At 36.8% G+C, this 25,481-nt stretch overlaps 1 protein-coding gene across 14 annotated transcripts in view; it reads right to left on the bottom strand.

Annotated features, from left to right (window-relative positions):
- The window catches only part of PARD3B (par-3 family cell polarity regulator beta), a 1,095,492-nt gene that overhangs the window by 577,669 nt on the left and 492,342 nt on the right, over positions 1-25,481 (bottom strand). For all 14 annotated transcript variants that reach the window (XR_002516428.2, XR_002516429.2, XR_002516430.2 and 11 more), the window contains exon 4: positions 12,653-12,762. Coding sequence is in view for 11 of the 14 variants with exons in the window: in XM_021924389.2 (XP_021780081.1) it covers positions 12,653-12,762 (110 nt within the window). In the remaining 3 variants the exon portion in view is untranslated. The remainder of the gene's footprint in view (positions 1-12,652; positions 12,763-25,481) is intronic.

The following is a 25,481-nucleotide window of genomic DNA, read 5'->3' as shown; positions in this document are numbered from 1 at the left end:
ATTATATTTAACACACATTGAAAATTTAGTAATTATAAAATACCTTTAATTATCAACATTCATTATTATCACTATTATTAACATATATTAAGCACCCACAGTCTGCTAAATGCTGTACTCAAGATAGTAGGCATTAACCTTGCAATTCCACTGTGGCCAAGATAGAAGACAATCTTCCTCTTCCAGACACAGAACTAAATTACACTTGCTTCACCTGACAGAGTCAATGGATGAGTCAGGGACAAAACCTAGATGTCCTAACCATCAGGCAACTGAATAAACAAAAAATTCTTCAAAACTCTGCTCCTTTCAGCCTATCTGAATGTATTCTTTTCTAAATGTCTTAAATGCCTGAATTAAATTCCTTTGTGGTGGAAAATTTTTCTCCTTCACAGAGGTATCTAAATTGTGTAAACAGTCTGAAACTAACTGTACAATGTAGATTTTGGCATGCAATAGAATGCCACCATTTTTGATGGAAAAATAGTGACTATAAAAATGATGAAATAACCTTTTTTAGGAGGAGGGGCTCATAAACTGGTTTTATGAGGCAGTTTCAAAGGAAGATTGCCCAAAGCAATGGAAGCATCATGTGGACAAATGCTACTCTCAAGGCTAACATTTGATTTGAGGGATAGAATGAAGAGTCTATACTGCAGGTTAAGATAAATTTGAATCCTAGTACTGCTACTTGTTAGTTCTGTGACCTAAGGCAAATAAGTTAACTTGTTTGAGCCTGAACTTCGTCATCTGTAAAATGGAGGCAATAAAGCTGAACTTACAGATTTTTCATGGGATGAAATAATATATTTGAACATATGTATTAAGTGTCCACAACTGAGATGAACTTGGAAATTGAAGGAGAAAAGTAGCCCTCCTCCAAGGCATGCTGGGTAATATTATATGGCTACTCATTGGCAGAAGTAGAATGTAAATTAATGCTATTAAAGCTGAAATTAAATTGCTTCATGGTTGAAATGAGCAATCATGTGATTAGAAAATGTCCCCCATTCCTTAAACAATATATCAATGCTGCTATTAGGCATGATGCTGTGTTCTAATGTGGAAGGAAATTCAAGCCACCTACAAGTTTCTAGACTCATAAAGGAGACATACAATGCAGAAAACTATAACATGGGGTGGAACAAATTATGCCATCAGTGGGAAGTGGTAAATTCTGTCTGGAATAGAAAGAGTGTGGATAAGGATTAGTAAAGAAAGATGCCATTACACTGAGTTGTGAAGGGTACCTGTACATTCATCAGCAGAAAGGGAGACAAATGATATTTGTGACTCTTCCAGCAGAAGAAACATCTGGGCAAAGACCCACAGACAGAAGTCGTCTCTGCACATGCAGTGTGATTAGAGATAAAGCTAAGCATATAGGTTGTGATTAAGTTTTGAAAAGCCATATCGAGGACTGAGAAATAAACCCTCTAAGGTATGTTTAGATGAGTTTCAACAATGGTGCCAAGACCATTCAACGGGGGAAAGAATAACCTTTTTAACAAATGATGCTGGGGAAAACAGATATTCACAGGCAAATGACTGAAGTTGGACCCTTATCTAATACCGTGTACATAAATTAACTCAAAATAGATTGAAGACCTAAACCTGAGAGACAAAACTATAAAACTCTTAGAAGAAAACATAAGGCAAAATCTTCACAATGTGGGATTTGGTAATGATTTCTTGGATGTGACACAAAAAGCACAGTTAAAAAAAAAAGACAAATTGAACTTCATGAAAATTAAAAATGTCTGTACAAAGGATACAATCAATAGAGTGAAGGGGCAATATAAAGAAAGAGAAAAATATTTGCAAATCATATATCTGATAAGGAGTTAATATCCAGCATATATAGAAAACTCCTAGAACTCAGCAACAAATAAATGAAGAACATAATTCAAAAATCAGTAAACGACTTGAAAAGGTATTTCCCCAAAGAAGATACATGAATGGCCAATAAGCATTTAAAAACATGCCTAGTATCATTAACCATTAGGGAAATGCAAATCGAAACTACAATGAAATATCACCTCCCCAGTCATTAGGATGATTACTAAAAACAAAACAGAAAGCAACAAGTGTTGACATGGATGTGGAGAAATTGGAACTCTCGTGCGCTGCTGGTGGGAATGTAAAATGATACACCTCTGTGGAAAAGAATTTGGTGGTTCCTCAAAAAATGAAAAATAGAATAAACCCTATGATCCAATAATTCTGCTTCTGCATATCTCCTGGAAAGAACTGAAAGCAGAGTCTGGAAGAGATATTTTACACCTGTATCCACAGTAGCATTTTTCATATTAGGTAAAATGTAGAAGCAACTCAAGTGTCCATCAAGAGATGAGTAGATAAACAAAATGTGGTATATTTGTATATAATACAACAGAATATTATTCAACCTTAACAAGGAAGGAAATTCTGACATAGGCTGCAACATGAATGATGCTTAAGAATATTACGCTCAGTAAAATAAGCCAGTCAGAAAAGGACAATTAAGAAAGGACAAATACTACATGATTCTACTTGTTTGTTTGTTTGTTTATTTTTGTTGAGACGGAGTCTCGCTATGTCGCCCAGGCTGGAGTGCAGTGGCCGGATCTCGGCTCACTGCAAGCTCCGCCTCCCGGGTTTACGCCATTCTCCTGCCTCAGTCTCCCGAGTAGCTGGGACTGCAGGCGCCCGCCACCTCACCCGGCTAGTTTTTGGTATTTTTAGTAGAGACGGGGTTTCACCGTGTTAGCCAGGATGGTCTTGATCTCCTGAGCTCGTGATCTGCCCGCCTCAGCCTCCCAAAGAGCTGGGATTACAGGCGTGAGCCACCGCACCCGGCTGCATGATTCTACTTGTATAAAGCACCTAGAGTAGTAGAAAAAGTGTAACATAATGGTGTTATACTTTTTGCCAAGGAAAAGGAAGGAATAAGGAATTACTGTTAAGGGTATAGAGTTTCAGTGTTGCAAGGTGAAGAGTTCTAGGAGAGGTGGTAGTGATGGATGCACAACAATGTGAATGTACTCACACCACTGAACTATGCACTTAAAATTGTTAAGACAGTAAATATATATTTTTTACTACAATTTTAAAAAGAGAAAAAAGTCTTTTTTTAAAAAAAACCATACCAAGAAATTAAAAAAAATCCTGAATGCAGTGGAGAATGCTCAATGATTTCAAGGCAGGAGATGTATATAAACATCCACACAAACACACACACAGGGGTGTATATATACACACGCATACATATATACACATACTTATACACACACATATATATATATACACATATACACATACACATGTATACACACGTCTATAACACACATATACATGTATATATGTATATGCATATAACACACATATACATATATAAGGTCAGGATTTGTAAATATATTCATATATGTAGGTATATCATAATTTTATTCATGAAACAGTAAGAAATCACCTCATACTAGTAGAACCTCACTGGACAAATTACAAATTATACAATCTTTAAATAAACAATGCCTGTATTTTATGAGACTACGCAAATAAAATTTTGACTCAAGAAATTTAGAAACTTTTGATAGGTGCTCAAAACATGCCATAACATTATACCAGTATCAACTGCCTTGATACCTTTGGGTCTTCATAAGAATATAGCTGAATGTCAAGTAAATATATATATATATATATGTATGTGTGTATGTATGTATGTGTGTGTCCTTTAAAATACACTGATTAAAATTAAAAGCAGATAAAAAGGAGACAATTTCTTTAAGCGAATCAATTAATTTTGACTTCTGTTGCTTTCAGTATCTACTTTTTCCTTTCAAAGGATATTCCTTTATAATTTTTGCAACAAATGCTACTTAACCATTCTTTGCTTAAAAGGTAGAGAGTTCTGTCTGAAAAATCTGTTGAAAAATATCAGGGCTATGTCAGTCTGAAAATTTCCAGCCAGTTTCAAGTTAAAAAAGATTTGCTAAAAGTAGCAATTTTTTTTAATGGTTTTAGTCTGTCAGAAGGCTTCGGATTCTCCAGTGCTTCACACCAGTTACTTCAAAACTAACTCCCTCCAGATGTCCCTATGATCATTTAATCAGACATCAAAAGCTGTATGGTGACAGGCTCTCATGCTGCTTATGAGGACGCTATATGTTTCCACAAGCGTAAAACACACACAGTAGCTACTTTTTAAAATGTGATTCATCTAAATGAGAATTCTATTTTAAAGTACAGAGCTATTAGGAAAGGGGCCACTCTCCTAAGAAATAAAACTCTTTTAAATGTCTGTACAATGTCATTGTGTGACAAGATTTTGAAAGCAGAAACCAAAATGAAACTTGTACTTTAGAAGCGTTTATGCTGTGAGAGGAAAAAATAAAATAAAATCCCCTATCAGAAGAGATTTCCATGAATCAAACCATACTCAAAGAAAATAATTTTCCTTTTCCTCCCAAGGCCAATTGTCTTGCTTCTTCTCAAGGTGAACTCTCATTAACTCTTTCCTCCTAGGCCATCAATCTTTACTAAATGTCCATAACTTGGAAGGTACATATAGAAGTTTGGAACCTATGGAAGACACAGCCCATACCCTTAACTTCCACTTTACAATGACATGACTATATGTACTTTAGTCTTCAGATTTAGATAGTAGCTCTCCCTCCAAAGAGGGTAAGGGTACACATATACGCATATGTAGGCATTTACGCTGCTGCCTTTGTGTGTGTCATTTAAAAAATATTTCTTGATATTATTCATTTGACCAATTAAAAAAATGATTATTGGTGTTTTGGATGGAAAGATAACCTCACTGCATGACCGGTTATGAATATTGAGACATTAAAATGAAATTTAAAGTTGAACTGATACCAATCAACTTAATAATTCACATCTGGAATCTTGAAGTCACTAGTTTGGATGGCTAAGTCCTTAAGAACAACTGGAGTTCATACAGCTTCTCTATTTATTTCCCTTCCATTACATAAAATGTCTGAAGACATCACCCACTATTTAACTAATTTTCTTAGGGTCACAGAGTTATTGATGCAATCAGACACAGGATCTTGGCCTTTAAAATAAAACTACTTTAAACATAATCTTTACAAAATTTCAAACAACACTGTCAAATTACATCTGCCCGTATTGTGAAAGTGAGATTGAGATGTTTATTAGTGCTTTGCCAAGAAACGCGTCGTAAATGTTCTCATTCTTTTTAATTAATTCACATACCAGAAGTATTTTTATTTTCTTCCAAATCAACTGAAATTAGAAAAATTTCTTAAGGAAGATGGAATAGGAGGAAAATTTAGAAGTAGCAATCTTGAGATGTAATGGATATAAGAAATTATCCAGAAACTTATAATCAAGACTTTTCTAAATATTTTAAACACAGTTATTAGAAAATTACGAAGTTATAACAACAAAGATTACTAACTTTATGATTCCAGATTTTATGATTTTGTCATCTAGTCATATATTTGTGATAACCTTGTAAGTGCCAGGCACTGTGCCTGGGGGCTTGAATACAAAAATGAATACACTGGCCTGCACCTCCAAAGAGCTCACAGTCTTGAAAACATGCAGTTATGTAAACATTATATTTCAGAGAGATAACAGCTAATAGAGATACTGCACATGGCAATTCCCTTCAGGGGTTAGGGAGGCTAAGTAGAGTACCAAAGTGCAGGCTAAAGGGAAAAAAACACTCATTTTGATTGTTAAAACTGTATTATTTGATAATCTGATACATGCTTGCAGATTGCTAGGGCTGTTTAACTGCTTTAGATGTGGTCTCTGTAAGTAGGTTGCAAGTTTCTTGAGGACAAGAACCACGTCTCAGGCTTCCTAGAAAGCACATAGCAGAAATCTTGGTCATCTAAGGGATTAGTCAATTTATTTTGACATGAAAACAAAACCCATTCGGTTTTCATTGTGAGCACATCAAGCCTGACAGCAAAAAAGACATGTCATGGTTACCTTTTCAATTTCTGAAATTGACCTAAATAGTGATCCTTCTTTTAGAGTTTCAGTGTTAGACTAAGATTCAAGAAGAAAAATCAGGGAGCACACACGTGAATAGGGATCTCATTTCTTAGCTGCCTTGATTAGTCATGGTACAGATATTCAGGCAACCCAGATTTGTTTCAACATCTTCTGCTGAGATATGGTGAAAAACTCTGTTGTAGAGTAAATTAGGTTTCAGGTTTTTCCCTACCTGAAATTTGAGTCTTACAAGCATAACTGATTTAAAAATTAAGCTGCCTAAACTTGCCAAATGAAGTAAACATTTGGCCCCATGAAATATTGGATGGCAGCTTTATCTCTTAAAAACAAAGCCATATGAAAGCCATCGTTGCAATGTGTCTCCAAGCTCTGGTCTTATCAGCACACAGTGTGAACAGCTGGAGTTACAAACACCAGAACTATTATTAAATCACTGTTTCAGGGTGGGGAAAAAAAGAAAAACCTTTAATAGTTTCAGTATCTCTAAATAATGCAGTAATATATTACATGCTATTTCTCCCCGTTTTGCTCTTCAGAATCCATCTCTCCTCTTTGCAGAACAACGGATAGAGTCTTCCTTCTAATACACATCAGTACCCACAACATTTATTTTGTTCCAGTGTTTCTACAGATACTTGATTCTACATCTCATGGATGGAAAAATATGATTTGGTCACTCAGAATGTTTGGTAGAAGTTATATATGGTAGTTTTTTTTTTTTGAGATGGAGTTTTCACTGTTGTTGCCCAGGTTGGAGTGCAGTGACACGATCTTGGCTCACTGCAACCTCCGTCTCCCAGGCTCAAGCGATTGTCCTGCCTCAGCCTCTCAAGTGCTTGGGATTATAGGCACATGCCACCATGCCTGGATAATTTTTTTTTTTTTTTTTTTGAGTTTTAGTAGAGACGGGGTTTCACCATGTTGGCCAGGCTGGTCTCGAACTCCTGACCTCAGGTGATCCACCTGCCTCAATCTCACGAAGTGCTGGGATTACAGGCATGAGCCACTGCACCCTGCCTTCTGTTGGATTTTGATAGTCAGCAACCTGCAACCAAAAGTCCTCTAACATCACAGTGGTAATTCGATTATTTTAACCCTGAAATCAAGCTATTTAAGTTTCTCTGTAATATCTCGACGATTTCTTTCATGGGTCTGAGGAAGTTTAATCCAAGAGCAATACTGACAATAACTTCAATATATGCGACAAACATGGGAAAACATGTGACATACGAGGGGAAATTCCTCAAATCAACATGTCATCATATTATCTTAGCAAGATGCAAAGAGAATGCTGCCACTCCCGGTAAGAATGCTCTCTCACTAGCAGCCACCTGCCACTATCCTCACTGATAAAATACCACAAACCCCAAAGAACACTGTATTTTCCCTTCTTGTCTCAGTAGAACACACAGGACACTGGAAACACTTCCCCTCAGGGTGTCTTCCCTCCACCAGTCTGTGTCCTTTACCCCCAATCTCAGAGTTGCTAATAATTGTGTTGCTACTCACTAAAGAGTTGTTTTTAGCCTCTCAATGAAAAAATTCCAAAACTTCTATTCATCTTAAAATCTTGAACTTACACATTATGTGTCATGTAAACAGGTGATAATACGGTGAACTAACCTTCATTATTTAATACATATTTGCAGGGAGGAAGTGATAATTCTCTACTTCTTAACTTATCTCATTTTGCTCACTGTGAGAATTAGAGGCTTTCCTCCATTATTTAATCTAACCCCCAAACAGTGGTTGATTTATTGTTATTATTTTAAAATCTGAAGTAATAGAATCTCTTTCATGAAACACAACCCCATCCCCCGGCTAAGGCATAAAACTTCAGAGTTAACAGACTCCCCCGAATTCTATCCATGAACTTCTAATTTAACAACCCCCAAATCTGCCAGCTTATTTTTTAAATTTTACATATATATGTATATATGTGTGTATATATATGTGTGTGTGTATATATACACATATATATATAAAAAATAGACATGGACTTTGAAAAGATAGGTCAATTATTTTGGTAATGTAAGACAAGTGATGGTTTTAGAACAAACAATGCCATTCACTATCTGAGAACAACCACAGTATTATAATTTTCAGGAATCCAGTTTTTAATTTTCTCACCCTGCAGGATCAATTTGCCTTAAGGGTTAAATTAAAAACTATAAACAGTCATTAAAACACAAAACGACCATGGTAGTTAACCGGATATTAAGAAAAAAAAAACACATCTGTTTTAGAGTTGTGTTCCATTGCAAGTTTGAGAACATCAATTTCAAGAACCTGCTTTTATGGTATGCCCTTAAGCCAAGAACACCAGGTTACAATCAAGAAAAGGAAGGTAAGAAGTCCCATAAACGGACTCTCACCAAAATATCCTGTTTCTAGGATTCTCTTTCCTAATTCAAAAGCAGTCAATAGAGTTGGATTTGCTACACTGTCTTGAAAGGTAAACAGTTATTACTATTTGCACATTAATAATTGTACTATCCTGATAATTAGGTACGTTGACCAAAAGAGGAACAAAGGAAACACATTTCTTTGCTGTGTGTCTGGTGTTAAATAACAAATACTAGATTTAGTGGCTTCTCAATATACATAGAATTTGAAGCTTGCAGAGAATCTGATTTTTCTAATTTAAGCCCTTTTTAAAACTCCAGCATGTCTGAGAGTGTACATCTTAAATAACCAATTTGTAATAAATTTAATCAGCTAGAAAACAAGTGTAACTTTTGCAACTTTTCAAAAACACATATCTCTGGGCATCAGTGAAAACTCTTCCCTCTACAGTAAGCCTAATGAAGTGCAACTAAAAATAACAGTCATCAACTGTGGTTTTAAAGGCAGTATTTCAACATAATCAAATGTGTCAAATATTCATCCTTACAGCTTCTTATGCTGTGGTTATAAGTAAGTTTAATTTCTTGGGAATGATTGAACATAACCCACTTGGGGCTCTGCCATCTGTGAATTACTTATATGTGAACACTATTTAAGAGATGGAAATTTTGATTGTTTTTTCTTCCCGTGGATATTGTACTGAAACACAATTGAACATGGATTTTTAAACAATTATTTTTCATATTAGTTGCTATATGGCTACATTATCACATGCTCCCCGAATTCACCATCACTTATGAAATCAGAGGAATCAAGAATGGTGTAGCTGAAGTTGTGAAGGAAGCACCAAGTACAAAATCCTAGAGATGGAAAAGAATATGAAGTATCAGTGTCCATAGCTCCAGGCCCAGGTCCCTACCACACAGAACCTCCTCTGCAGGGTGCCAGTGAAAGAGTTGTGGTTGTTATGTTCCCAAGGTTTCCTTGAAAGGCTGCTTCTCTTATCAGTGAGCGAACAATAAAAGTGAGTATAGGGCTATATATAGGGTGCCACGTAATTTATCATCCATACACGGGCACCTCTGAGAGTTCGTGAAAACATTATTAATAATTATGCCAGAACAACAGGCACTAACCAGGACTGCCCTAGGCAAACCAAATCGCACTGTTGCCCAAGAGATGATATGACGCTCAAAGATCTTCCCCAGACTCAAACCACCTCATTAATGCTATACCCAATTTTGCTTCTGTCTAGAGCTGCACTGTCCAATAAAACACAGTAAGAACCACAAATAGAATTTTAAATTTTCTAGTAGCCATGTAAATAAAAAAAGTACAAATAGGTGAAAATAATTTTAAGAATATATTTTATTCAACCCAGTATACCTAATATATTATCATTTCCACATATAGTCAATATAACAATTATTGAGACCTTTTGTGTTATTTTGTTCATGCTTCAGTCTTTGAAATCCAGTGTGTGTATTATATTTTAAGTACATTTACATTTGGCTCAGACACATTTCAAGAGCTCAGTAACCACATGTGGCTAGTGGCTACTATACTGGACAGTGTAGATCTAAGCATTCCACAAGTTTGGATATGCAGGGATATATTAACAGTTATAATACACATACATACACACACACACATCTTCCTTCTAGTAAAAATAAACACACCTAAGTGTCTTTATTAATGTTTGTATAATAAGACAGGTAAACTATCTGTCTCTTGCCTGTGGTGAACCAGACCTTGGAGCAGATAGACTGGATTTAAACCAGCATTTACCTGGTAGATGCTCTTTGGGAAACAGAGAAAATTGCTGAGTCAGATTAATTATTATTAATTATTAAGGTGGTTAATTTCTAAGAACTTATAGGACTCTTCCTAGACTTGCATGTGTCTTACATTCCTAAGTCCAAAACATATACACTGAGCATCTTCCATGTACTTGGCCCTAGATAAAGATACATAAGGCACAACGTCTGTACATCGGGATGTTAAAGCTTAAAGTATTCACGGAGATTATTTTACAATTGAAGCAAGAGACACCTAAGATGTGCCACTATTCCATGCAAGGGCAAGGACCAGACTCCACTTTTTGGGTCTGTGGTCTGTACTCCATCATCCATAGAGGACACTATGAGGAAAGGAAGAAATATGTGTTTCCTTTTCACTGTTGATACACAGGAACTCAGCCCATATTTGATCACTTGCATAAGGCACAAGGATTTGGGGCACCAGCATTTATTCTTGAATTGTGATATGCATCTTTGCTAGTAATAATATGTCTTGCTGCCCCATACCCCAACTTGGAACTCACTGATGTCATATTTTGGTGAGGCTACAGCATTTACCAGATGGACAGTAGCCATCATTTCCTCTAGGGAAAGTAACATTGATGTCATTTTAATTAGTTTAAGCCCACAGCCTAAGTGATAGAAACATGGAAATACACATTGGAGGACTGATATGGTTAAGGTTTCTGTCTCCACACAAATCACATCTTGAATTGTAAACCAAATTGCAATCCCCACATGTTGGGGCAGGGACCCTGTGGGAGGTGACTGGATCATGGGCTCAGTCCTCCCATGCTGTTCTCATGATAGTGAGTGAGTTCTCATGAGATTTGATGGTTTTACAAGGGGTTCTTCCCCCTTCACTCTGCACTTCTCTCTCCTGCCTCCTTGTGAAGAAGGACATGTTTGCTTCCCCTTCCACCATGATTTTAAGTTTCCAGAGGCCTCATCAGCCATGCAGAACTGTGAGTCAGTTAAACCTCTTTCCTTTATAAATTACCCAGTCTCAGGTATTTCTTTATAGCAGTGTGAAAATGCGCAAATACAGGGACTTTCTCCATGCAAACAATGCTGATACATTAATCAGACACACTCTCATTTTAGGGTACACAGACACACAGACATCATGAAAATAAAAACTAAATTGTAGTTCTGTTCTTTTATGTAATTCTTCTCTCACTGAATAGCTGTCTTCCCCCAATCCAACATAATTAGACTCAACATGGTCTCAACCAGTGTGTGTTTTAAAAAATATCATACCACATACCAGTTTTGTTTGTACTTAAATTAAAATAGAACACATACACCTGATTTTTTATTAATGTTCCATTAAATATATTTCCTTAGAAGGATAGAGTTTTAAATAGGTTAGTGGAAAAACATTACATCTAAAATACTTTCAAGACATTTGCTTTCTTTTATAATAAAATAAATATGCCAAAATATTGCCACAAATCTATTAGCAAAGAGCTAATGATTTGAAATAGTGACTCCTATCTCATACATATTGACACGGCTCTTGATAAGAATATTTTATACCAAACCAGAAGAATATGTTTAACTCATTTCAGCATCTGTATATACCCATAAATGATGTGTTTATTTTTTCTTAAGGCGCTATAGACAGTGAGACTTAAAGTGAGAAAGAGTCTTGCTTTTAGGGAATTTTTAATAAGGTTATGTTATCGAAGATTACCTATTGCAATGGTATATAGTCATTAGCCAAAATTGAATTCTTAGGCTATCTGAGAGAATTATCCACAATTACAGCTCTTCAAAGCAACTGGAGATTTAGCAAGAAGATCCCACAGTCCTATATGGAAGGAGAATATCATCTCTTCAGGAAATTATTCTCCACCTAACCTATCAGTTATAAGTATATCTAGTTATAAGCACTTTTGGTCAATGATTTTTTCTTCAATCTGAATGCTGAGTTCTACAAATCCAGTCCTGGCACCACATTTTCGTGATATTGGGAGCTTGAAAATGTACACCACTCACCATGGTATGGTTTTGCAAAGCACTGGGTTAACACAGCAAAAATACAATGATATTCTTGGACATTATGAAACAGGAAGATGAAGAAAATATAACAGTATAGTATGCTGGCCAGAAGCAAGGATTTTGGAGCCAGAACACTTGGGTGAAATTCCTTGCTTTGCCACTTACTAGCTATGTAACCTTAAACAAATTGCTAAACCGTCCTCTGCCTCAATTTTATTATCAGTTAAATGGAGATAAAAACATGTGCTTACCTTGATGTGGAAGTTTAGATGACTTAATATAAAACAAGTAAAATAGTGCTTGGCACATAATCAGTGCCATATACATAATAGCTATCACTATAACTATATACAAGTAATAGCCCATACTAGCTATTAGTATAACTAATACTATATATACTATCAAAAGATCTCTATCTAGTTATCAATGTATTTAAAACTGCAAAGTCCCACTTAACCTATGGGTACAGCGCTTTGATCTTTCATTAGAAATAGAAACAGCAGGATACCTACTGAAACAACCGGTTTCAGACTCTGGCCACCAGGGTGTGAAGCGCCTGGCTGGGTATCAGCAGGAGGGCCTGGCACTGGGTCACTGCTTCTCCTCACCAGCAGTGGAGTGCCTGGAAGACAAAGTGAGAGGTGAGAGGTCAAAAGAACCCTGGGGTGAAGAGAGTGCATGACACAATGTACTTTAATTAAAAAGGTTTACAACATGCTTTTATGTAAAAACATTCTATTTCCAAGGATGCTTGTAAATTAATCCATTTAATGATCTTTTGTCATCTACTTATAGATTGACACATGGAAACAAAATCTTTCAACTCTCATCTTTCTCCAGATGCATTTCAAAACAAGCCATTGCATGTAACAGAAACTGTTAGGCAATGCACTAGTTGACTGTGTACAATCTAAAAACTGATCTAGAAAATATACGTGAGTATTAAAAAGAATGATTATCCAGGAGACGAATGAAGAGATTCACACAGTCAGTGTAATTTGCTATTCAATAGAGCTGGAAGTATAGTTAATACTGCCATTTGGTGCTTTCCAAATCTTTTGAATGATGATATAGACCAAAATAAATTATTTGCTGGGGTTATAACATTAATGCCTATTTAAGTACACAAAGAGATTGCTTCCATTCTCTTCCTCTTCTCCTAAAGTAGATAGAACTGATAAAGAAAATAAGTTAGTTCTTCTAAAAATATATCCTGATTTCTTTTTAATTTAATGAAAGCTTCCACTATTAAATATTTGAGTCAGTTATTAAATTCTGAAAAAAGATCATACTATCAGAAAGTTCAAATGAAATTCAACCTTAGCAGAGCCAGCGGCCTAACTGCTCTGACTGCAATTAGGCCTAAAATAATTTGTTTCATACAAAATTGGCCACTATAGAGAAAAATCTCAAAAAAAAAAAAAAAATCTGCTTGTGGTTTAAAAATCACTCTCATATAAAAATTAACGTTTTATTTTTGTACTTTTGGGAAAAGAGTAGAAAACAGTTGAAATGCAATTTCTCTTTTCTCAATATTCTGAAAATAATTCCCCAAACCTCTGAAGCGATTCCAGTTTAAAGGAACATTTTTCATCCATTTTGTAGGTTATTTGCAAACCTGGTTGTTATATGTGCTTTAACATTCTTAGTTTGTACAAAACAAAGAACTGCAAATATTTTTTATCTTTGTCCAGATAGAACTTGCTTTAAAAACAAAACACACACACACAAATACAAACTTCTTTCATGATAAGAAATTAACATGCTACTTAGGACACAGACCTATGCCGAAAGCAATTATAAAGTCCAAGTTCACTTTCCTTTATTTCTTTTTTATTAAGAGACATCACTACATTTTTCACCATCCGTCCACCTCCATCTCAAACATTTCTTAACCAACGGACATACCAATAATTGTACGGTTGGCAATAGTTCTTTGAAATAAAACATTAAAAAAAAAAAAAAAAAAAAAAAAAGAAGAGTAGAAGAAAAAGTACCATAAAATTTCAAGAAAGTAGGATCCCATACCACTACCTTTTTCCCTCCCTTAGGTGATCTGAAGACTAAGTTCCTTTCAGATTAAGCCCCTCAATTACCAGCAACATGAAATGAACAAGTCAGTCTAAGTGCAATATCCTCAGAAGCAACACATTATCTTTAAAATTAACAAAATGGGGCAAAATTCATGAACTCTGGTTTATTTCCAAACATTTAATCAGGCCAGTAAATTCTTGAATGGGAGAAAACAAACAAAAAGTAAAATATATGGAGAGAGAGAGTGTATGTGTATGTGTGTGTGAGAGAGAGAGACATGGTTTTTCTTAGGTAATAAATACATTTTCCTTAAAAAAGCCACAGTAGGTAATTTTCCTTCAAATTTAAGGACACATGCCTATGAGTCCTCATTCACTGTATCTGCTTTTTAAATAATAACATGTTAAAATATTTAAGATACAATTTTATAATAATATGTATTCATGCCAGGCACGGTGGCTTACACCTATAATCCCAGCACTTTGGGAGGTCGAGGCAAGTGGACCACTGGAGGTCAGGAGTTTGAGACCAGCCTGGCCATCATAGTGAAACCCTGTCTCTACTAAAAATACAAAAATTAGCCAGGCGTGGTGGTACACAACTGTAATCCCAGCTACACAGGAGGCTGAGGCAGGAGAATCACTTGAACCCGGGAGGCAGAGGTTGTAGTAAGTCCAGATCGTGCCACTGAGCCTGGGAGACAGAGTGAGACTCTGTCTCAAAATAATAATAATAATAAGCATTCAGGTTTGTGTATTCAATCAATATGCCATAGTATTATAGTGTCTCCCATAAGATGACAATTCAGTTTTGTACCAGTGTATCAGCTATTTGAAACATTAAAAAAAACCAAAAACTTTAAGATGACTAGATCTTTCTTAAACATATCAGGAATAACTTTCTTCTTCTCGGCTTTTCTGTACTCCACAATTGAATGTCTCCTGTTCAGTTAAATTCTAATTTTTCTTTCTCTCTCAATGTGTTAATAACGAGTACAAATCATTCCACATTGAAATTAATAATGAGCATCTTTAAATATGAACTGTTATCTCAGACTTTTAAACCTTCCTAGAATGGTTTTCTAAATTACTAAACCCTATTTGAAGGTGGCTGTCAGGAAGAGACTGAGTTCCACCTTAAAGACAAAGAAAGCTAAGTCCTAATGTACAACAGAGGGCAGGTAATCAGGAGTACTGAAGATAATTTGGGCAAAACCTTGAATATATGGTAGAGCAGAAGTCGTGTTGTACGAGCAAAGCTAACTGAAATGAGAGGGGACAACTCTATCCAGTTTTACAGAGCCTTCCAGTGTTGAGGAGTAAAGGAAACATAACCTCTACAGTGAAGAAGCTTATAATCTAACAGGAACAATTAGACACTCATGCTGCTAACTGTCATGGGTCAGGACAGTGGAGAGGACCCTGGGCTTTGGAGTCAAACAGATTGAGTCTTTGTTTGCTCTGTGGCATTGAACTTGCACTGCTCTGTGACTCAGTCTCATCATTTAAAACTTGGTGAAAATAGCACATAACAAAACTGATGGGAGGCTGAAATAAATTAAAGCCATGCATAGGACATGGAACTGTCTGGTATATAATTTTCATGCAGGACTCCCTCCCCCAAAAAAGCAGGTAATAGCACTTGTTATTTGTTGTGAACTTTGTTATCCTGTCTGCTCAAAAAGCTAAGCTCTTGAAAGTCAAGTTAATTTTCATGGAATAATTTGTAAATTAAAATAGTAAAATCTAATCTTGTATTAAAACATATATAGCCTTACAATATGAATCAAAACTTTTACACAAATAAAGATAAGGTGAGAAGGGAGTTCAAAAACGGGAAAATGTTGCTATTCATTAGGATTTTTTCAGCTAATTGAGAAAAGACTCTTATTATTGGAATTTAGAGGCAAAAACCCCAGGTTCAGCTCAAGGAACAGTAATATTCCTTAGAATCATAGTTTATTTATTTATTTTTTTTCTTTCTTTTTTTTTTTATTATTATTATACTTTAAGTTCTAGGGTACATGTGCATAATGTGCAGGTTTGTTACATATGTATACTTGTGCCATGTTGCTGTGCTGCACCCATCAACTCGTCAGCACCCATCAACTCGTCATTTACATCAGGTATAACTCCCAATGCAATCCCTCCCCCCTCTCCCCTCCCCCCTCCCCATGATAGGCCCCAGTGTGTGATGTTCCCCTTCCTGAGTCCAAATGATCTCATTGTTCAGTTCCCACCTATGAGTGAGAACATGCGGTGTTTGGTTTTCTGTTCTTGTGATAGTTTGCTAAGAATGATGGTTTCCAGCTGCATCCATGTCCCTACAAAGGACACAAACTCATCCTTTTTTATGGCTGCATAGTAGTCCATGGTGTATATGTGCCACATTTTCTTAATCCAGTCTGTCACTGATGGACATTTGGGTTGATTCCAAGTCTTTGCTATTGTGAATAGTGCCGCAATAAACATACGTGTGCATGCGTCTTTATAGCAGCATAATTTATAATCCTTTGGGTATATACCCAGTAATGGGATGGCTGGGTCATATGGTACATCTAGTTCTAGATCCTTGAGGGATCGCCATACTGTTTTCCATAATGGTTGAACTAGTTTACAATCCCACCAACAGTGTAAAAGTGTTCCTATTTCTCCACATCCTCTCCAGCACTTGTTGTTTCCTGACTTTTTAATGATCACCATTCTAACTGGTGTGAGATGGTATCTCATTGTGGTTTTGATTTGCATTTCTCTGATGGCCAGTGATGAGAATCATAGTTTAAAAGCCACTAGAAGCAAAGCCCAAATAAAATAGGAATTGTTCAGTATTTTTAAGCGTAAATTCTTATAGAACTGCTTGCTGGGTTTTTTTCCCCCCCACACAGTTAAATATTGAGGTGCCCCTATGCATCAGGACAGGGAGAAGGGATGAGGATGATATTAAGATCAGCAGTCATGGTGTTCATCCACTCTCAAGTTATCTTTCAGAAAAGGAAATGTGGAAATGAGGAACATTTCAGTACATCTTAGCACACATAAAGGCAGGTACCACTAAAGTGTTTCAAGTAGGTTATACATGGCTTATGGGAGAACACACACCAATGAAAACATACACCAAAGGCTAAATCAAGTCCCCATTTTATTTAGCTGACACTTGAAACTGAACGGAAGCCAAAGAGAAAGCTACTAGGTGCAGGAATAGAAGAGTCCCTGATTGGGTGTATAGCTGCTGGTGACTATGTCCTTACCAAATAGGATCTTGCCAGATCAGGATAAGCAAAATTCTCACTAGAATATTCTCGATTTACATTCAGGACTTATGCCACATTCAGGAAAAACTTACACACTCACTGACTGTACAGACTTTTAGGAAGATGGCAAGATTCATCAGGTTTTAACAGGATTTAGGGCAATTAACACCAGTCAAGCCACATCCTCGTAGGAGAAAGTGAAGTCAGTTCCCAAGTGTCTGTGAATGATAGCGCATCTTCTAATTCTCCAGTAATCATTATTTTAATGGTGGGGCAGCTGGTATTAAATGGGGTACAGGTACTGATCCACGTCCCCCTTAAATGTCACTAAGGAAGCCAAGAGGAGGGTCGTCTAATTCAGTTTGAGGAAAACAATTTTGAAAGTGGCAGCCATTAGCTAAAGGGTGAAATTGGTACACCAATGAATCAAGCAAGATATAAACACCAACAAAAATGTAAGGTGCTATCTCTATAAGCTTCTGTCTCTTTGTTATAATCACACTCTCCCTCTCCCTCTCCCTCTCCTTCTCAGTGGATTTTCATTTGGAGGATACGTTTGAGCTGGAGATGGCTTAAATGACAGTGACACCATTTAATATTATGTTTTGGGGTTTTGAAGGATAGGCAGTTATAAAGATTGAAACCAAGGTCCTGAAAAAACCACGTAACATATGATGATGCAAGCAGCAGGGAAAACAAACAATGGCTTCAAACATAAGCCCCACATCAAAAGTCACCAGGCACATGTTCTAAATTGTACAGGGAGCAGCAGCAGGGATTTATTTATTTAAAGATGGTTAATGATTCTCCTGAGCAAAACCAGAAGGCCAGCTTGTCACCAATATTGGTGTCATTTCATCCTAGGGTGACTGACACCTGGACAGCTCTCAGGGTGGGGGGCAGGTCACAGTGAAAGCGCTGACAAGACATTCTGTAAGAACTAGAGGACCTCATGCACAGAGAGGCTAGAAGGGCAACGTGGAGAAGGTGAACAGGGTGTCAGCAGTCACAGGGAGAAATGGAGAGAGAATATGGAGGAGGACACGGAAGAATTCAGAAACTGACTACACATAAAAAGCAAAGGAGAAGCAGCATTAAACAGACACCTAAAAATCATTCTCATTTCTGGCTTGAAGAAGAGCAATAGGGAGGTTTTGGCAACTGTTATGATTTCCTTCAGCGAAAATACAAATCTTGGCTTCAGCCCACTGACTGTTAGAATGATTTGCTTTTAATTTAAAATGTCTTGATACACGTGAGAAACCAAAGACTAGATTTTCAATAGGGTGGGCATTCATAAAGATGAATATGAAGTTGATATTGAAAATCATATTGGCTTCTAGAATGAGCAGGTAGATACAAACATGAAGCGAACAGAGGAAAATAAAAAGGAAGAATCAGCATAGAACTATTAATGGCATCGCATGCAAAATAATGCAAAAGCCAGGATTTCATACCCTCTCAGAATTTTAAGAAAGAAGGAAATCTAGAATGCTTACTGTTTAATAAAGTCACAGAGGAGTGCTCAGAGGAATGGGTGGGGTGAAAGGATGGAAGAGGGAACTGGGATTAACATGATAACCTGATTATGTGCAAAGAGACTCCTCTTCAGGGGGCTGGTCTTTTCAGTCTTGATTTTCCTTTGCCCTAAGGGATTCCTTTGGTGCTATCAAAACAGTTGGACAGTTTGGAGAAAAACACACACTCTCCTTCCACGACTGCTGACACTTAGGATAACAAGATAAATATCAACAGAAGAAAATGCTCTGAATTAAAATACATCTAAGTTGGTAAATTTTTCACATTGATGATGAAAGTAAATTGCAAGTGGCTAAACTTGCAAAGAGGGAAAGAAGTAGAAAAAAACACCTTCTTCCAGGTAATCCATATTAATAGTATAGAAAAACAGTATAGGCTGCATCTTGGTTTCATGTAGTACAATTCCTTAATAGACTTTGCAACTAGTCAGCACCTAGAACAACACCTCTCAATTATCTTGAACTTTAACAACTGTTGAATGAGTTTGACAAAATATGGGTGTACCCTTCAGAAATGGTGCAAAGAGACTATAGGTCAGAAACTATCCTTCTAACCATTATTCTAGCATTCTCACCTCAAAGAAGCTGCTCCCCCTTTTCCTGCTGGCTAAATGAGCACAGAGGAGGGGCTGCAACAAAGTCCCACTGTAGACTTATAAAAAGATAGTTTTCTAATTTATATAGCCAAAAAGTACCGAAGTGGCCGGGCGTGGTGGCCCACGCCTATAATCCCAGGACTTTGGGAGGCCAAGGTGGGCAGATCAAGAGGTCAAGAGTTGGAGAACAACCAGGCCAATATGGTGAAATCCCATCTCTACTAAAAATACAAAAATTAGCTGGGCGTGGTGGCATGCACTTGTAGTCCTAGCTACTAAGGAGGCTGAGACAGAAGGATCGCTTGAACCCAGGAGGCAGAGGTTGCAGTGAGTTGAGATCATGCCACTGCACTCCAGCCTGGGAAACAGAGCAAGACTCTGTCTCGAAAACAAAAAACAAACAAACAAACAAACAAACAAACAAAGAACTGAAGCCCAGAGAAATGAAGTTTCCAAAGCTTTTGAACTTTATTTCTACTCTAGTTTTACTCACTTGACACCTTCCTATGGCAGGGCCACATTCTCTATCTGGGTAAGTGCACAGAAGTAAGGAGAATAACACCTCTTCATTGCAGCAGCAATTCTTTTCATCTAAACTAGTCAGCAGGCTGGGTGTGGTGTCTCACGCCTGTAATCCAGCACTTTGGGAAGTTGAGGTGGGCGGATCACCTGAGGTCAGGAATTCCAGACCAGCCTGGCCAACATGACAAAATCCCATCTCTACTAAAAGTACAAAAATTAGCGGGGTGTGGTGGTACATGCCTGTAATCGCAGCTACTCAGGAGGCTGAGGCAGGGAAAATTACCTGAATCTGGGACGCAGAGGTTGCAGTGAGCCGAGACTGCGCCACTGCACTCCAACCTGCGTGACAAAACGAGACTCTGTCTCGAAAATAACTAACTGACTAAATAAATAAATAAAATAAACTGGCCAGCAGAAAGAAATATTTTGATAGAAAGACACAGATAAAAGGAAGGTATGGTGGAAGCTAAGTACCTAAGAGGAAAACATCAACCCATAGTCCCAAGGACATATCTGGCAAGATGCTTGTCTCACTAGTCAAGGCATGCAAACTCCTCTCCCAAAGTACACAGTGTTTCTTGCAGATGATTTACATGCTTTGCCAGTATTGCTATTACTCCCATCAATACTCAGTAAAATAAGGCTAGTGAAAGTGGTACATCATTTGTTTTTGGAGGCAACTAGATTTTCTTTTTGTGTAGATTTTATGGGCATCAGATAGGGCTTTTCAGCTGATGCCTAAAAATCTTCACGACACTGAAATCTGGAGACCCATAAAAAAAAGCGGGTAATGATATCAATAGCAGCACAATTTATACCAAAGTACTGAGAAGAGATCACTTTTGCTGCAGAAGTGCCTGACCCGGTTTGGTGCCTGGCCTGTGATGAATGCAGCAGCTGGGACATGCTTTCAGATACTGTGATGTGAAAACCACACTAAGGAAACTAAGTCAAAAACTTTCATCTTAAATATCAGTCCATTAGAAAAGAGACTCCCAGTATTGCCGTAAGAGGAGGAAGGAAGTTCAAGTCAACTAACATTTAATATCATTTTTCTCTCATTTCAGATTGCAAAAACCATGTTTGTTCAACACATGATTGACAAATGCAAGTAATTCACAAAATAGTCACTGACTACACAATGGATATGAATGAGCACATGCATGATAAAGCATCTTTTAGTATTTGGAAAACAGCTCAAATTGGAGAGCCAGTGCTACAAAAATATGTGAAGGAGTTTTTAACTGACTTTTACTGGGACTTATACTTATCTCTGAAGACAAGTGACTTCCACTTGAAGTGGGCTGAATTATTAAAGTTTTCACATTTTATCCAGTTGTGTACACAAATCTGCAATTTTTCAAATTTCTTAAGCTACTTTACAATATACATTTACTCATGCTACTTAAGGTTAGTTAATGCCAGGTCTCAGATATGCGCTAGGTCTCAAGGGTTATGGTCAGAACAAGGATAAAGCGACAGAGGAGGTTTGGTGCAAGGAGAAGTCCAGGTCTTTGAAAGGCATACACTCTAAAAAAAATAAGTAAAGTATTAACTGAAATAAATAAAGATACCTGAATTAATAAATCCAAATAAAAGCTCCTGAATCACAGAGATGAAGGGAAGGATTTTGATGATGTGTGCATCACCCTCCCAATTTCTCGTTCTGGCATTCAAGGACCTCAGTGGTTTGCCTCAACCACTAATTACATCTTATACTACATTCTTCATCAGGTGTATATGCCAAACAGAACCACTTGCCAACAGCTAAAAATGTCCTACATCATGTGACCTCTAAATGATTATTCTCTAATATTGCATTCAGTTGTAATCCTGTCCCACTTTGAAGGTCCGCTCCCAATAATTACAAACAATCTCTACTTTTTGGAACGCCCAGATGCAGATTTGTATGGGGGAAAAAATGCAATTTCAGCGGCCCTCATTTGCATGAGCCCCTTACATGATGCCAAGAGGAGCCTTAGCAACAAGATCACATGATTATACAATTTTGCAAAATTTACATAAGTAAAATATTTTAATTGCTACAGGTTAACCCTGTTATCTCTTCCATCACTATGGTTCCATCCATACTACTCTTCCTCCCATTGGGTGGCAATGAAGTGGCCAAGAGTATTTTTGGAATTCCAGTGAAGGGGAAACTGAGTCAGAGATATATCTCATATATATATATATATAGAGAGAGAGAGAGTCTACTGTATTTTTATATATATATATATATATGATTATATATGTGTACCTTTGTATCATGAAACTGGTTGAATGTGCACAGGGGGTGTTGGAAACATTTTTCTATTACTCACCAAGATGAATGGCAATAAATTAACGATATGCAGAATTGTTTCTGAGCCACATATAGTCCATTATGTATATTCTACTATATATATAGTCTACTATATGTAAAAATAGTCATATATATATATAGTGGAGTCAGAGATATATCTCATAAATAGCCCATTATATATATATTACATATTTTATATATCTCATAAATATATAGTCTACTATATATTTATGAGATATATCTCTGACTCAGATAGATAGATAGATGATAGATAGATAGAGAGATAGAGTGGATTATTTATATATATAGTAGAATATACACAATGGACTATATTTATGTGGCTCGCAAACAATTCTGCATATAGTTAATCTATTGCCAGTCATCTTGGTGAGTAATATAAGAATATTGCCAACATCCACTGTCCAAGTTCAACCAGTTTCATGATACAAAGGTACAGGCCAGGTGAAGTAATGATGTGGCTGTGCTGTTTTTGCACCAGCACTGGAAGTATGTGAACACTGGAAGATACACAAAATTTGAAATGCACAAAGCCAGAGCTACTCTATGGAAGATTTGTTCACTCACCAGATCTATACAATTATAAGCAGATAATTCAGTTCTCATTGATACCTTGACAAATGGGAACTTCTCTCTTATTTAGAATATACTTGAAAATGCAGCATAGAATTAAAATTCCCACACTAGTAAGATACAAACCTGTAGCAATTTCATAGTTACAAGTATGTATGTGTGAAGCCCTTTATATATCCCAAATGTTATTTAAACAAAAACAATTTGGATTACCCATGCTAGAGCAAATAACAAATTATCCATTTATTCAATCTATCAGAAATTGATACTACATATGGGAGGTGATTAAAGAATATATGGCTGGCTAGGTGTGATGGCTTATGCCTGTAATCCCAGCACTTTGGGAGGCCGATGCAGGCGGATCACCTGAGGTTAGGAGTTCGAGACCAGTCTGGCCAACATGGCAAAACCCTGTCTCTACTAAAAGTACAAAAAAATTAGCCAGGCGTGGTGGCGCGCGCACGCCTGTAATCCCAACTACTCTGGAGGCTGAGGTAGGAGGATCACTTGAACTCAGGTGGCGGAGGTTGTGGTAAGCTGAGATAGCACCACTGCACTCCAGCCTGGGCGACAGAGCAAGACTTCGTCTCAATAAAGAAACAACAACAAAAAAAGAACATATGGCCAAAAATTATTGAGAAAAAAGCATAATATCAAGATATTTTCATGTGTTAATATATCATTAATATTATTTCTCACATTTTGTCATCTCTAGTATGTTAACTTTATTAAATTTATAAATTGTGATTTTTTTCATGCTAAATAAGAATTCATTTCTATATAATTTTTAAAAAATTATTGCTGCTTTTCTTAAATAGCAATCCCCCCAAGTTTTGTACAGTTAGAGCATCACAAAATGTGGATCTGCTTTTGTATCTTTTTAGGGTGCGTTATATCCCAATTTGTCTTATGTATGTAGTTGTATTTTGTCTCTCGTTGAGTCATTCAATATTTACTGAATGCCTAAAATGTGCCAGGTGGTCTTCCAGGCATTCTGGATACATCAGCACACAACACAAAGGCCTTGCTTATGAAGAGCTGCGGATTGTTGGGGGAAGGCCGATCATCAACAAGTAAATAAAAAAAATATGGACATTTAAAATTGGGATAAAACAAGTTATCAAACAAGAATGTGAAAGAGAAAGTGATGTCTGGGAGAATAGGGTGGAACCACATTGTAAGCAGTTTGACGGCAAGCCACTTCCTTTAGTCAATCACTTAGGATCCCAAGCAGAACAGGCACTCAACAGAGGCATGCCAAATTGAACTAAACAAAGCTACAGGCGCAAAGACCAATGTTTAAGTTCAGAAATCTTTAGAGTATGAAATGTCCCAGACCTGAGAACTTTGGGGGTCATGAAAAGGGTATCTTGTCTAGTATGTAAATAAGTTGCTACTGTCTGCTTTGTTCCCCCTCAACTAACACTTTTTTCTTCAGCATCAACATTTTAACATTTTAGAATAAACACGATTCACACTAATGCAGCACATGTTATCAGCCTTGCAACTTAACGGTAGATGAACATAAAAGTGCCATCAACAACGATGCTAAACAGTCCCAGTAGATGCACAGAGATACTGACTCAATCCTGTCAATTACTGTGGCTTATAGAGGAATCTACTGCCCTGTCAGTTGATCTTTCAGTTTGTGATACTTTACAGTCTTAGATCCTAGATATTTATGAGGTTAATCTATATTCATAAGATTTATGGCAAACCATGGGATAGCTAAAGGGATAATAGTTGAGTTCACCTGAAAAGATTCTGTGAATGAGCTGAATTTTAAAAAGAATTCTGAAATGCAGAAGATATATGAGATAATATATCGGTGTAAAATGATGACTAAGATATTTATAGTAGACAGATGGGCACGTGGCTTTTGATGCTAGAGATGGACACCCTTGCATGAATATTGATACATTTGCTTAGCCAGAAAATAGGCATGCACTAAATGACTAGTGGAACAACTGATTGAGGAAACTACAGAATACGGTTAGAAGAACACTACCAAAAGGCCTTAATTTGGGAGAGTTTTAATTTAATCTGATTGAAACAGCATCAAGAAATAGATTATCCTCCAAAAGGAGATAATCTATAGCATTTTTTTTCAAGTTGTAACTTAGAAATATATGAAATACCTTGACTAAAATAATAAGTGGAGGAATCTTTTCCCCATGATTTCTTTAGTAATTCCCTTATAAATACTATGAAGTGAATCTTAATATATATCCAGTGAAGAGGATGTGGATTTGGGATGATTGTTTGATTCAAAATGGTGCACATTTAGATTGGTTCATTAGGGCACTGTTGTTGGTCTGTGCCAAGTGTTTATGGAACCATTCTTTTATCCTAAATTTTAGGCCACAGCCCCCAGTGAGTGGAGACTCGCCTGTAAAAGAATACTTCAGGAGCTCTTTGCAAGAAGAGAAAGGGAGAAATAAGCAATGCCTTCAGGCCATTGAGCTGCAGTTGCAAACAATTACTGTAACATCAAAGTACTAAATTCAA

Source organism: Papio anubis, chromosome 10, assembly GCF_008728515.1.
Source record: "Papio anubis isolate 15944 chromosome 10, Panubis1.0, whole genome shotgun sequence".
Classification (NCBI taxonomy): domain Eukaryota; kingdom Metazoa; phylum Chordata; class Mammalia; order Primates; family Cercopithecidae; genus Papio; species Papio anubis.
This window is presented reverse-complemented; position numbering and strand designations above follow the sequence as displayed.